Below are 12,297 nucleotides of genomic sequence, written 5' to 3' on the forward strand. Positions count from 1 at the left end.
ATGGTGAAGAGGTGGACCTTTGAACTTATGTTTGGGTGGATGGTAGGTTAAGGTTGATTCAAAAGTGCAAGACGAAGTAACCTGTTGAGTGGTTGCATGCAAAAGGCAAAAATATAATTGATGTTAATGGAGAATGGAGGATACTTTGTTGAAGAATGTCTTAGATGATGAGGTAATTCTTTACAGCATAAGGAGTAGCTGAAGTGCAACTCGACATGCAGGGATGAGAATTGGAAGGTTGCTTTTGGATTTGCTTATTGGAATTTGTGGACCTGGTGAAACAAATGACTATTTGAAGAAGGTTTTTCAAACCTTTTAAAATGGAATTTGTTGAAGTATGTTGTGACTGGTTTGAAATGACAGATTAAGAATATCAGCTATGAAGCTCCTTTGGGTGGTTTGGCTTAAGCTAAACTTTGATGATGCAATGAAAGGTCAACCAAGGCTAGCTGGATGTGGTGGACTACTAAGGACTATTGAAGGTCATTGGATAAGGGGATTTTGTAGGAGTTCAGGTCGCTGAAATCTGTCAAGGCTAAATTGTGGGGTGCTTTGATAGGTTTACAGATGTCAAAGAGCATGAGTGTACATAATTTAATTGTTGAAAGTGACTTTACTTTTGTGGTGAATATTCTGCCTAAAGTTGCTGAAGGGGGCAGTATAATGAAGGATATTTATAGATTACTAGGTTATTTTTTATAGGTGAGGATTAAGGATGTGTATAGGGAAGAGAACATGAGTGTTGATTGTTTAGCTAAGCTAAGATGAGTATTCACTTAGCCTATGGGGTGGTGTTTTTGAGCAGCCACCTACAGAAGTGAGGGGTTTCTGGTTTCGGGATGTGGTAGGAGTAGTTCTCTCCTATACTGTTTCGGTGTAGTTTTGTTTTTGGGCTTAAGCCTAGTACTTGATAAAAATAAAACGCTCTTAATAAATCAATTTAATTTCTCTCACTTTCGGGTTGAACGTGTTTCTCTCCATATGGGAGAGGTCTCTACCACCATTTTAGGTGGTTTTTTTTTCATTTAGGGTTTAATGGCGGCAAAGGGTTTAAGCGATTCCTCTATCTGATTGCCACTGTACGAGTCAGGGTGGAAGCTTGGTGAAGGAGACACTAGTGATCGAAGGGGATCTCATTTCAAAAGGGTATGGCTATTGATAGGTGACGATTGAAGGCTGGCTTTGTTTCAAGCGAAGGGAGAGACAGTAATATGCCCTTGATTCAAGCGATTGAATGTGATAAAGAGATATCGCGTACGATGGCAGGGATTCTTGAGCGAATGGAGAGTAGGTTAGAGTTCAGTGGTGTTGATGACACAATATTAAGGGAGCTAAGGATCTCAAGCATTCTTGTGTCATCTATGTTTGCAACTTTATTCGATTGGATGTTTGATGTGCTGCCACAAGGGGTTAAGCTAAGAAGGGGATTAGGGAACATTGTGGAAGGTCCGTCTACTTTGTTTTTTGGAAATTTTGGTGGCTGGATTGCAGCCACCCAAGCACCATGAGGACACTTCTTTGTTGCAACCGGGGTTGGGGGGTTTCCTTGTTGAACTTTTGGTTTGTTTGGTCGCCCCATTAGGTTTTAGGCTTTTGCTTTGTGTTTTAGTTTTGCCTTTTGCTTTGTTTGTGTCTTGTTGCTTCTATTCCTATTACTCCTTGCAGATTAATTTTCTCTAGGGTATTGATTGGCTTAACTTTATCATGATCATTGCCTTTTTGGAAGTTATTTTTAATTTCTAGAGTTCCTTTTTCACCCTTCTAAGGAGGATCTTGAAAGCCATATGTTGTTATGCAGCATTGACACCATAGAAATTGGGCTCGTTTGAGTATGTCCTTGGACAACCACCTTCTATTTTACCTTCTCTTTTGATCACAGTAGATAAAAAGTCTAGTCTTGCCCTTCAACTTACAAGGGATTGGCTTTAATTTTTTGGCCGATATTTGTGTCACACCATAAAAATAAATAGTGACCAGCACGGGTGCAAACCATATCACATATTCTCGTAAGCCTTAAAATAAAAATTTATTTTGTTTTTTTTAAATAATCAGATTATATGAAAACTCTAATATTTTTTATACTAATTGTCATACCAACACTTTAATGTTTTTTGTAGAAATTTGGCAAAACCTTATTCATAAATAGGATTTCTCGAAAATTTTACAACATAACAATTTTCACAAAATACAGTATCAGTTTGGAGCTTAGCTCCTTCCGGCCAGCAAACTGTATATAAATCATAATGAAATCCTAACAATAATCTATGTGGAGCAACTAATCTTTTTTCCAAATTTAAAATACATGAGTCTTAAAACTATTTACATCAAAGGTAACAATACCACTCAAGTTAGCTAATGAATCTAAGACTAAAATAAATTTTTCAATGAATAGTGTCCCCAAAAATAATTTTTTTAAAAAAATAAATAATAAATTCAGACAATTGTGTAAACTAGTTGAAAAGATGAGAATTCAATATGATGTACTTAGTAAATGTATAAATCTTGATTATAACCATAAAAATGAGAGTAACTAAACACTTTATTCCATCATGGTAGTAGAAGAGTGATTTATATATATGAATCAAAATAACACAATAATAATTGAAACCATTAAATTTCAATTATATAAATTAATCTAAATTTAGAATGATGAGGGCTTAACAGAATAGATAATAAATGTGGACACATATTCTATGGGAGTAATGCTAACCAAACGCGGCTCGAAGCCACAAAACCAAATGCAGGTACAATATCCATGAACAACAAACGTGAAAACAAGGCTCACAAAATTCAAACTAGCTAGTTATTAATCACAATGTCGAAAGCTAACAAAATTATCATTAACAATCAATGTTTGTATAAAGTTTTATTAGAAATTACGTTTCAAACATGTGAGAGAAATAATTATTTTTAAAATAAAATTTTCATTCTCAATACCAAACTCGCATGAATTGCTTATCAAAACTTGCCAAATTAATACTTAAGAGCCAATGTGTAATTTTGCATTAATTGTGTAGTCAAGAAATTCTGAAGTTCAATAAACAAAGAGACTTTCATCGATATTAGAAATATATTTTTAAAAAAAAATAAATGCACATAACATAATTTAACTATCCTTCATAATTATTTCATAATTTTCAAAACTAAAATAATTCATAAAAATAAAATAATTTAGTACAAGACTATTAATGAATAATTAAATAGATACTACTCACTTACTCATTGGAGTTCCAACTTTTTGAAAATATTCTTCATTTAATTCTTATCAGGGTCTTCTTTTTCCACACACTCTATAAGAATATAAATAAATACAATTTTAATAGTTTTTTAATTTATTACACAATCTCAACCAACCATCGTCTAAAATTTTAAAACTAACATTCATACTTTAGAAAATTGGCTCAAAGATTATTATTCATATAATTAATCTCCTCCAACTTGTTTTAGTCATACCTCTCTATTTACTTGAGGTAAAATTTCTCCTGTTATTTTCACCAAATACCTTAAGTGTATTATTTTTAATCATTCAATTTAAAATATCTAATAATTTATCATTATTCATATAAATGTAAAAAAATTTAAATAATTACCTACAATTTACAGTTACATTCCTTTAAAGTGTACAAGCTCATTTATAAGCTTCCACACTCATACCTCTCCTCCTAGACATCCAACACTTTATGGACATATTTTTTTTCAAGATAAGACTAATCTTCCTTTTAGATTTCAGCTTCGATATACCTTACAATATTAATATCCAATTATTTTCAATTAAAAACTTAAATCCACACTATCATCATCTTCCTTTTCCTGTTGTATATTTCAACTTAATTCAAGTTTTTCCCTCCACAAACAACACATACAATCTCGAACGGCAGCACAGGGGAGAACAATTTTTTTTTTTAATAACTCCAGTCACCCACTCACACTCCCACTCGCACAAGCTCATGAAGAAAGAAGGCTCAAGAATTCTCACCTCAACTTAGCAAGCCTGAACAGTGGCGGACAACAGAGAGGAGAAAGGAGGTTCTTGAACGCTGAACAGAGGAGAGGGAGAACCGAATACAGCACGCCAGAAAGGAGAAAAACTGTATCAGCAACAACAGACCAAACCGCGATAGCACTAGCAGCAGTTTCGGTGACTTGGTTTATCACTCCAGTAGCAACTCGAGCACGACAACACAGACAGAGCAGAAGACGGAGAGTAAGAACAGAGATGGGAGCTACGAAGGTGAACGTCCTGGACGTTCCAAAGCTGCGATGATCCTCCATTCTCACCGGCGACCACTGGAACGAGAAGAGAAACGAAGATACAGAAGGACGGAGAGATGACTCACTCCAGAATTCCAGATTTCTCTATTTCCCTCTCTCACTCTGTAGAACCGACTAAAATGAGAGAGAAGAAAGAAAAATAAATCTAACGAGGGAGGGGTATTTTAGTAATTTTAGAGGAGCAAAACCAAAAAAAAATCCCCTTCCTTATTATTATTGTCCCAAGAATTAATATAAACACGTTTTAAGTAAATTATAATATATATATATATATATATATTTGTTTTATTTTATCAGGATTATTATAGTTATGCCTTATGGTTGGGTGCTGTCTTGTCCTATTGGTCTTTGTGGCTTTTGTTTTGGTCAGGTTCGTTTTATTTTTGTACCGGATTTTGAATTTTGCTTTCTTTTATTGAAATCATATTTCAGGTATTGAAAAAAAAAAAGCCCGGTACTTGATTAAAAAAAATCTAAATTGTGTACTTTTAATTTATGATTGTCTATTTATGATACTTTGGATTTAAATCATTTGAAGTTGTGAATTTAGGTGAAATTTTTTTAAAATATTTTTGCTCATTTTATTATTTTTTAAACAATATAAAATATTATCTCTCTTTATTAAAAAAAAACATCTAAATTCACTAAACATAATTTCAAAGAGTCTAAATCTTAAGAAATTATATAATTTGATAAATGTGGTGTTGTGTTCACTTAAGTTATATATTTAGTTTTTTATGATTGACTTTTTGTATTAGTTTTATTACCACTTTGTGAGTTTATGTTAGTTTCAACTGAAAAAAGTGTATTTAATTATTTAGAATTTGAAAATCTAGATGCCATTGTAGATAGTAGTTATTTAATTCTTATTTTTTTCAACTCTTTCTTTTACTTTTGGTAAAAATAAAAAAAAACTCTCTTTTTTATTCGATAATTACTTGATAGTCAGTTAATTAAAATAATATTTTGATACTTCATATAAAAATAATATTTGTTTTATAGTATTTTTTATTATTTAAAGAAATTAATTGAGATTAATATTTTCATAAAATTATTTTTTACATTTTTAAGATTTTTTTCTTTGCATTTTCTAGTTAACTAGTTATAAGATGGGAAAATGATAATAAAATTCGTTTGAAATATATAAATGATAATTTAATCTCTCGAAATGTTGTAATTTTCTTAAAATTTTTAAAGGTTTTTCTGTCATTAATAAATTTATATAAATTATCAAATTATCCTTATTAAAAATAAATTATTCATAATTTTTCTTCTTATATTTACAACTTTTCTTCTTATATTCGCAACAATGCAACAATAAATAAGAAATTTAACATGCAAAGTTGTAATTTATTGTTGCATTATTGTGAATATAAAAAAGAAAGTTGTAAATATAAAAAAAATTATGAATCATTTATTTTCAATAAGAATAATTTGATAATTTATATAAATTCATTAATAATAGAAAAATCTTTAAAGAATTCAGGAGAATTATAACATTTTGAGAAGCCAAATTATTATTTATATATTTTAAAGAAATTTTATTGTCATTTTTTTTTATAAGATTTAATATTTTTTTCAAAATATTAATATTTTTTTATAGGATTGCTTTCAAAATGTTAAATGAAAAAAAAAATCATATGTTCCTAATAATAATTGTGGGCAAAATTTTGTTTTAACTCTTGTTTATTATTGTTGACAGTCAACTACTGAAACGATTAAATTGTCCTTCATCTTCCTGGTTTCCCCATCAGCTCCGATCGAGGCCTCTCTTAACCTCATCGCAAGTCCACTCCAGTGCCCTGCCGCCTATTTCACCGCCACTGCCACCACCGATCAAGACGGTGGTGCCTGATCCTCTGACCTAGATTCTCGCAGCTTTCCTCTGGTACGATCATCCCATGACTCTTCACCCTACACTCTTTTTCTTGGATAACATAAACTTGTGCAATAATTCTTCTTTTGATCTGGATATTTTTATTATCAGTCTGATATAGCATTTAGATATTCCATTATGATTCCTGTGATTATATGAAGGATTAAAATGAAAGCCTTGTCTGGAGTACTTCTGGGCTTTAATCGGTATTAGTTGATCGAGAATTTTGAGTATAAGATTTGTGGATTTTGAATGTTTTAAGAGTATGAATTGCCAAATGGCAATACGTGGCTTCCTGGAATTGTCGTATATGGTTTGTGCTAGATCTGCCCATTTCTAACACTTTGAAAATTAGAATTCTACTCTCGGTATTTCCATCTTTTTCATTGTCCTGATTGACGCCTCGCACTGGTAGAGATCTTTTGCCTCCATTCATGGGTGTCATTCTAACCCCATATTTTTCATTTTCCAAACACTGCCTGTGATTTCCTCTTTTTAAAGTTTAATTTCTTAATTTGTTATTGAATTTTATAGCTTTTAACTTTAGTCAACTCAATTAGGCACTTCCTCTTTTTCAATTTAAATGGAAACAACTGATGCTTGAAAAATATAGCAAAAAGGAAATTAAATAAGAAGTATTTCCCTGGGTCTCACTTGTGCCCAAATATGATATTACAGAAAATTGGATTGTAATGCAAAACCTTTTCCAACATCAGCATGATGACGTTGTACACTCTGATGAGCTGAAATTTACAGATTTGAACAGAATGGGGTCTTTTTTTTGCTAACAGTAAAATGGGTATCTGCAGAAAACTGAACGTTAAGGCTCAGGGTAAGTAAGAAAATTCTATTACAAAATCTTTTTCTGAAAGCTCATAATCCAATGCTTAACATGCCTAATAATTAGAAGGAAGAAAAAAGGAGAAATGAAAGAGGTTTGCAGGAAGTGAATTAGAAAGTGGAGTCACTAGTTTCAAAACTAATATCTTGTAGAGTAAAGACGAAGGAAGTGTTAGAGGGGAAGGTGGGGAATTTCAAGGGGAATAACTAACTTTGTATGTATGAGCTGAATGGGACATGAGTGAGAAGAAGTTGGTTATCAGAGGAATCTTCAAGGTTGATCTTTGGAGGGGTGATCAGTGAGGATAAAACCAGGACTCGTGGGAGTGACTTTTGCCTCTAGAAAGACAGGGAGTGTTTTGGTTCTTTATTTCTGCTGCTTTATCTGCTACTGTAGTCTTCTGTTATTTTCCTTTTCTATGTTTTTTGGCTGGTACTACTTTCTTTGTATCAGTTACCCTAAACAGCAATGCTCTTCTTATTTCTGTTGATTCAATAATGTTTTGGTGGAGGTTCTATCACAAGTTTAGTTAAATAACTTGTGTATAGAAACCAAAGATTTTTGTTCATTAGCTAATAATTGTCAATGAACATGTTTTGTCTAATGATATCACACGGGTCTATATTCTGTTTATTATCTGTATTCCGAATAGTCATTGGTCTGGATAAACACTATTAGAAATAAGTCATTGCTTCTGTTTTCAAGCTATGCTGTTTCTGCAGGTTACCTAAGTGGGCTTTCAGTTTTTGATTGTTGAGAATGGTACTGGTCTTGGCTTTGGGAGATTTGCACATACCACACAGGGCCCCTGATCTGCCAGCGAAGTTCAAATCCATGCTTGTCCCTGGCAAAATCCAGCACATCATTTGCACAGGAAATTTGTGTATCAAAGTATGCCTCTCTGTCTTTTTTCTAAAACAAAGCATGTCTATGTTATTGACCTTATCCATATTAGACTTAGCTTATGTGTGCCTGTGTGGTTTCAACTTTTTGCCCTTTTTAATGGAGGTCCTTCGTGACATCTGCTTGTGACCACAACAATGTCCTCCTCTTAATTGCCATAGACAATCTCAATCGCTAGATAAAGTATATCTTTAAAATATCTTCATGCATCCCAATTGTATATGAAGCTATAGGACTTTCTTTGACAATCTTGTAGTTCTCAATTACGTAATTGTCCCACTTGTTGATCTAATTAATCCCTTTATTGCTCCCTATTTGCTCTTAAAGTGTAAACACTTAACCTCTTCATTATTTGTACTAGGTGTTGAATAATGTTGTTTTGCTGTCATCTTAAATTGAAATGTTGACAATAACACTGCTGGTGGTCACTTAGCCCTCAATTTTGTCAGTAAATGAAAGTACATTCCATTTGGGTAAAAAAGGAAGAAAATCAATTTCAGTGAAGTGCTCCTTTTGCCCATTTTCTATTGTCTGGCATGCTGAAGTATTCGTAGATATATCAGACAATTTTTTTCTTTTTTTAAATTTTGGGCTTTCCTTTCTTCAGTTTTCACGTCTCTCTTCAAATACTTTGGTTATTCCTCACCAGTTCTTTTATTAAAGCTGCATACACAAAGTACTGGCAGTTACAAACTTACAATCATAGTTAGTAAAGACATGCCTTTTTCTTTCTGAATAAGGGTGTCTAGCACTCTAACTTTTTGATTTGATTGACTTCTCATAGGTTTTCTAAAAGCAAATGAGATAGTTGGTAATTTCGTACTAAAAACATTCAAATGTACTCTCAGATGCTTATAATTCTTAAACTCATATTAAATAAGCTGCACATTCTCAGCCTTTGTTTTTATTCATTTTAGGTCCTGAAATACTGCTGCTTCTTTAGTCCAAAATGTTCTGTGATGACTATGAAATGAGATTGTTTGACTATATATCACACAAGGGCTAGAGCCTGATTTCATTACCGTTAGTTTTTTTTTTTTTTTTTCCAAGTATAACAGTTAGAGTTCTTCTAAGAGTGAGATCTAACTTTATTTTGAGTTCAACTCTTACTGTTATACATTTTCTGTTTTGTTTTCCTGGGCTTACGTAGAAGCTTTGCAAGTGGGCTAGCTGTTTGTGTTTCGAAACATTTGGTTCAGAGGTTTCGGTCTGGATTTAGTTACCCCAACCATATGATCCTTTGACTTGTTTAAGTTCTGGTTCTGGATTTTAAATCTCCAATAGTAGTTAATATCTTTTTAAAACCCGTATAATTCTAACGTTAGGATAGGATTCCAGTTTCATCTTGTGTTGATTTATACCACTACTCACTCGTCACTCAAACTAAAAGTTTAAACTATTTGAAGGAACACAGTAGCAGCTTTTATACCTCTAGAACAACATGCTCACAAGAAATTACGTTGTCTTGAAAGTTGGGTGGAGTATAAATTCACAATTACCTTGTATGGAGGTTTCTAAACTTTATATTAATTAATTTCTACAGATACTGAGATCTTAAATAATGATTTTAATAATAAGACTATGGATGGAAAGAGGATGTAAGTCTGCTTCTCTATCAACCCAACTCTGATATCACTTCAAAGAACCAAGGAAACCATATGGTTAAACTATGGATTATTTGGCTCTTCTTTACCTGTTCTTTTCAGGTATTCTAGTTTCTCATCCAATTTGACTTTCATTTCCAGATGTGGTTTCTGTTGTAAATAGTCAGACTAAGTTATGAACAAACTTTGAGGCATTGGGAATTGGTTTCCAAAACAAAAATTATCTGATAATGCTAAGAATTGCGATTTTTAGCTAGTATGGTGTTCAATTAGATTAGCGTTGCCTTGGATTCCTGAGCTAAACATTTTTGTCCATTATGTTCAGGAAGTGCATGACTATTTGAAGACTCTTTGTCCTGATTTGCATATAGCTCGTGGAGAATATGATGAAGATACAAGATATCCAGAGACCAAAACACTAACCATTGGTCAATTTAAGCTCGGACTATGCCATGGCCATCAGGTCTTGATTTTTCTTTCAACTCTGCTGTTACTCCTGCCATTTCTTTTCTCTGCATATCGAGCTACCAGAAATTGTACAGTTTAGGATGTCTGTGGCAGTAAGAGAGCCCCACTTCTAGTTCAAAAGTTCTATACTTTGAGACAAGGGAAAATGTTTTGGTATTGAGGCATTATTTTGAAGCCCTTTCTGTACCATACCATGAAGCTGCTTCAACCTAAGCTAGGCCATTTATCCATAGTTCCACTACATTTTGCACATACGGGCAATTATTATTACATTTTGTCTCCATTTGAAGGTGTTTCACTTTGGTATTCTTTTCATACTGTTTCACATGGGCATTAAAGGTTGCAATCAATATCCATTTGTTTGATTGCGCCAGTTGCATCTGCTTCTTATTTCCCATTCAACTGTCCCCCACAGTTTATAGGATTTTTATGGAATTGTAGTTGGCCCAGTCAAGTAGAAACTAAGGTAGTATTTGGATTGATGGATTTGAATTTAAATTTTAGGTTTAAAATCTCAAATTTTATTCACATGTATTTAAAATCTTTTTGTTTGGATGGTGTGAAAAAATGTTAAAGAAAGAAGAGAGACGAGATGAGTCTGGAAGAAAAAGCAAAAGATTGAGAGTGTTGGGCTTATCTCTATTTTTCAATTAGTGAGAGACAAGAACAATAAATGAGAGAAGAAATGAGAATTACAGAGGCAACTATAGTGACAATGTCAAAAAAATAAGAGGGTTGAAGTAACTGAAATTTTAAAAAACTAGAGTGTAGAAGTAATTAAAAATTATAAAGGAGTTATTGTAAAACATGGATTTAGATTTGGATCAAATCCAAATTTATAAAACTTTTATATATCCAAATGGCAGATTTGATTCAAATGCAAATTTAAATCTAAATCCTCATTAATCCAAATGCACCCTAAAAGTTTGCCAGATGTGGTTGGGTCAAAGTTTAAAAGACTTGTAAAGTCTCAGGTTTGAGCCTAGTAGATATGGAAAACAAATATACTGGGAGAGCTTAAGCTACCCTAGTTTGGCCCAACAATACTGTTAGTATTGAATATAGATTAATTGGTACTATTACATATCAAAGGGATGTCTAAGATTAAAAAAAAAAAAATAGTGCCATCTTATGCACTGCTACATGATGATTATCTTTTGCTCTTATTGTTTATGAAGGTTATTCCATGGGGTGACCTAGACTCACTAGCAATGCTTCAGAGGCAGCTTGATGTAGACATCCTTGTCACAGGTCACACCCATCAGTTTACTGCTTACAAACATGAGGGTGGTGTCGTTATAAATCCAGGTTCTGCAACAGGTGCTTACAGCAGCATCACTTACGATGTTAACCCAAGTTTTGTCCTCATGGACATTGATGGCCTACGTGTTGTGGTTTATGTGTATGAACTCATTGATGGAGAGGTAAAGGTTGACAAGATTGATTTTAAGAAAACATCCTCAAGCCACTCTGCTCATTAAAAGACTTGTATCATGTTTTGTCTGAGTCTCTTATATTCTCTCTCTCCCCCCCCTCCCTCCCCATCATGTTTTGTCTCAGTCTCTTGTATCCTTCTCTCCCTCCCTCTCTCTTTTATTTTTCTGTTTTTAGTTTCTCTTCTGACCTTGTAATAGGTTTTTTTTTTTTTTTTTGCCCCTTGTTTTATCTTGTTTTGAGATCTGTAATTGACAATATCATATACTTCTAGCGAGGGTATTGGTAATTTGATCAAAGTCTGCATGCGAAACTTTTTTTTTTTTTTTTTGGAGGTACAAGTGCATGTAAAATGGCTGCATATATTCTGTTGATCAATGATTAATTAGCCCAGGATGATAAGAAAGAAGCTCACAATTAGTGAGATGGAGCAAAATTTCCTTTCTGAAAGGACGTCCAGACTGCAAAAACTGTATTAAAGGGTGGGAAATTTGTACGTGTGCCATGTTATTTGTAAACTAACCAATGAAAACATGCCAGAGGCATTTTGCAATGTGGTGGCTGCTAATATCGTTGCTGAAGTAATAAATTAGGTTGTCCAGACCAATTGTGGATGCTCCAAAAATTATTTATCTGTTTTATTGGTATTTAAACTTGGTGTTGACAATTTTCGAAAAACTGAGAAGAAACTTTTATTAATATTTCAGCGCTCGGACTTAAATTTTGCCAGTAATATTCAACCATTAGCAGTAACAGGGGGGAAAAAAACTCGAAAAAAAATGCGCCTCACGCAGAGTGCCTCGATACTTCTTGGAGTTCCAATTTTGATTTGTCACTTATTACTTAGAGATTTCACTAATTAAAAACTCTAACATTGTGTTATTGGATTTGGCCAAATT

General features: G+C 33.1%; 1 protein-coding gene across 1 annotated transcript; it reads left to right on the forward strand.

Moving 5' to 3' along the window:
* The first annotated feature begins 5,990 nt into the window (after positions 1 to 5,990).
* LOC129317861 (vacuolar protein sorting-associated protein 29) lies at positions 5,991 to 11,720 on the forward strand. Its single transcript, XM_054962266.1, has 4 exons — positions 5,991 to 6,160; positions 7,712 to 7,880; positions 9,822 to 9,959; positions 11,143 to 11,720. Exons 2-4 carry the CDS (start codon positions 7,749 to 7,751, stop codon positions 11,443 to 11,445), a joined length of 573 nt encoding a protein of 190 aa, XP_054818241.1. The 5' UTR covers positions 5,991 to 6,160; positions 7,712 to 7,748; the 3' UTR covers positions 11,446 to 11,720.
* The last annotated feature ends 577 nt before the right edge of the window (positions 11,721 to 12,297 follow it).

This window comes from Prosopis cineraria, unplaced genomic scaffold (genome assembly GCF_029017545.1).
Source record: "Prosopis cineraria cultivar Desert tree isolate PC_DT_omini unplaced genomic scaffold, ASM2901754v1 PC8, whole genome shotgun sequence".
Classification (NCBI taxonomy): Eukaryota; Viridiplantae; Streptophyta; class Magnoliopsida; order Fabales; family Fabaceae; genus Prosopis; species Prosopis cineraria.

Coding starts and splice junctions, on each gene's coding strand:
- LOC129317861 (XM_054962266.1), top strand. CDS start 7,749: ATGGTACTGGTCTTGGCTTTGGGAGATTTGCACATACCACACAGGGCC. Junction 7,881..9,821: donor CAGGAAATTTGTGTATCAAA/GTATGCCTCTCT, acceptor CATTATGTTCAG/GAAGTGCATGACTATTTGAA. Junction 9,960..11,142: donor GACTATGCCATGGCCATCAG/GTCTTGATTTTT, acceptor TTGTTTATGAAG/GTTATTCCATGGGGTGACCT.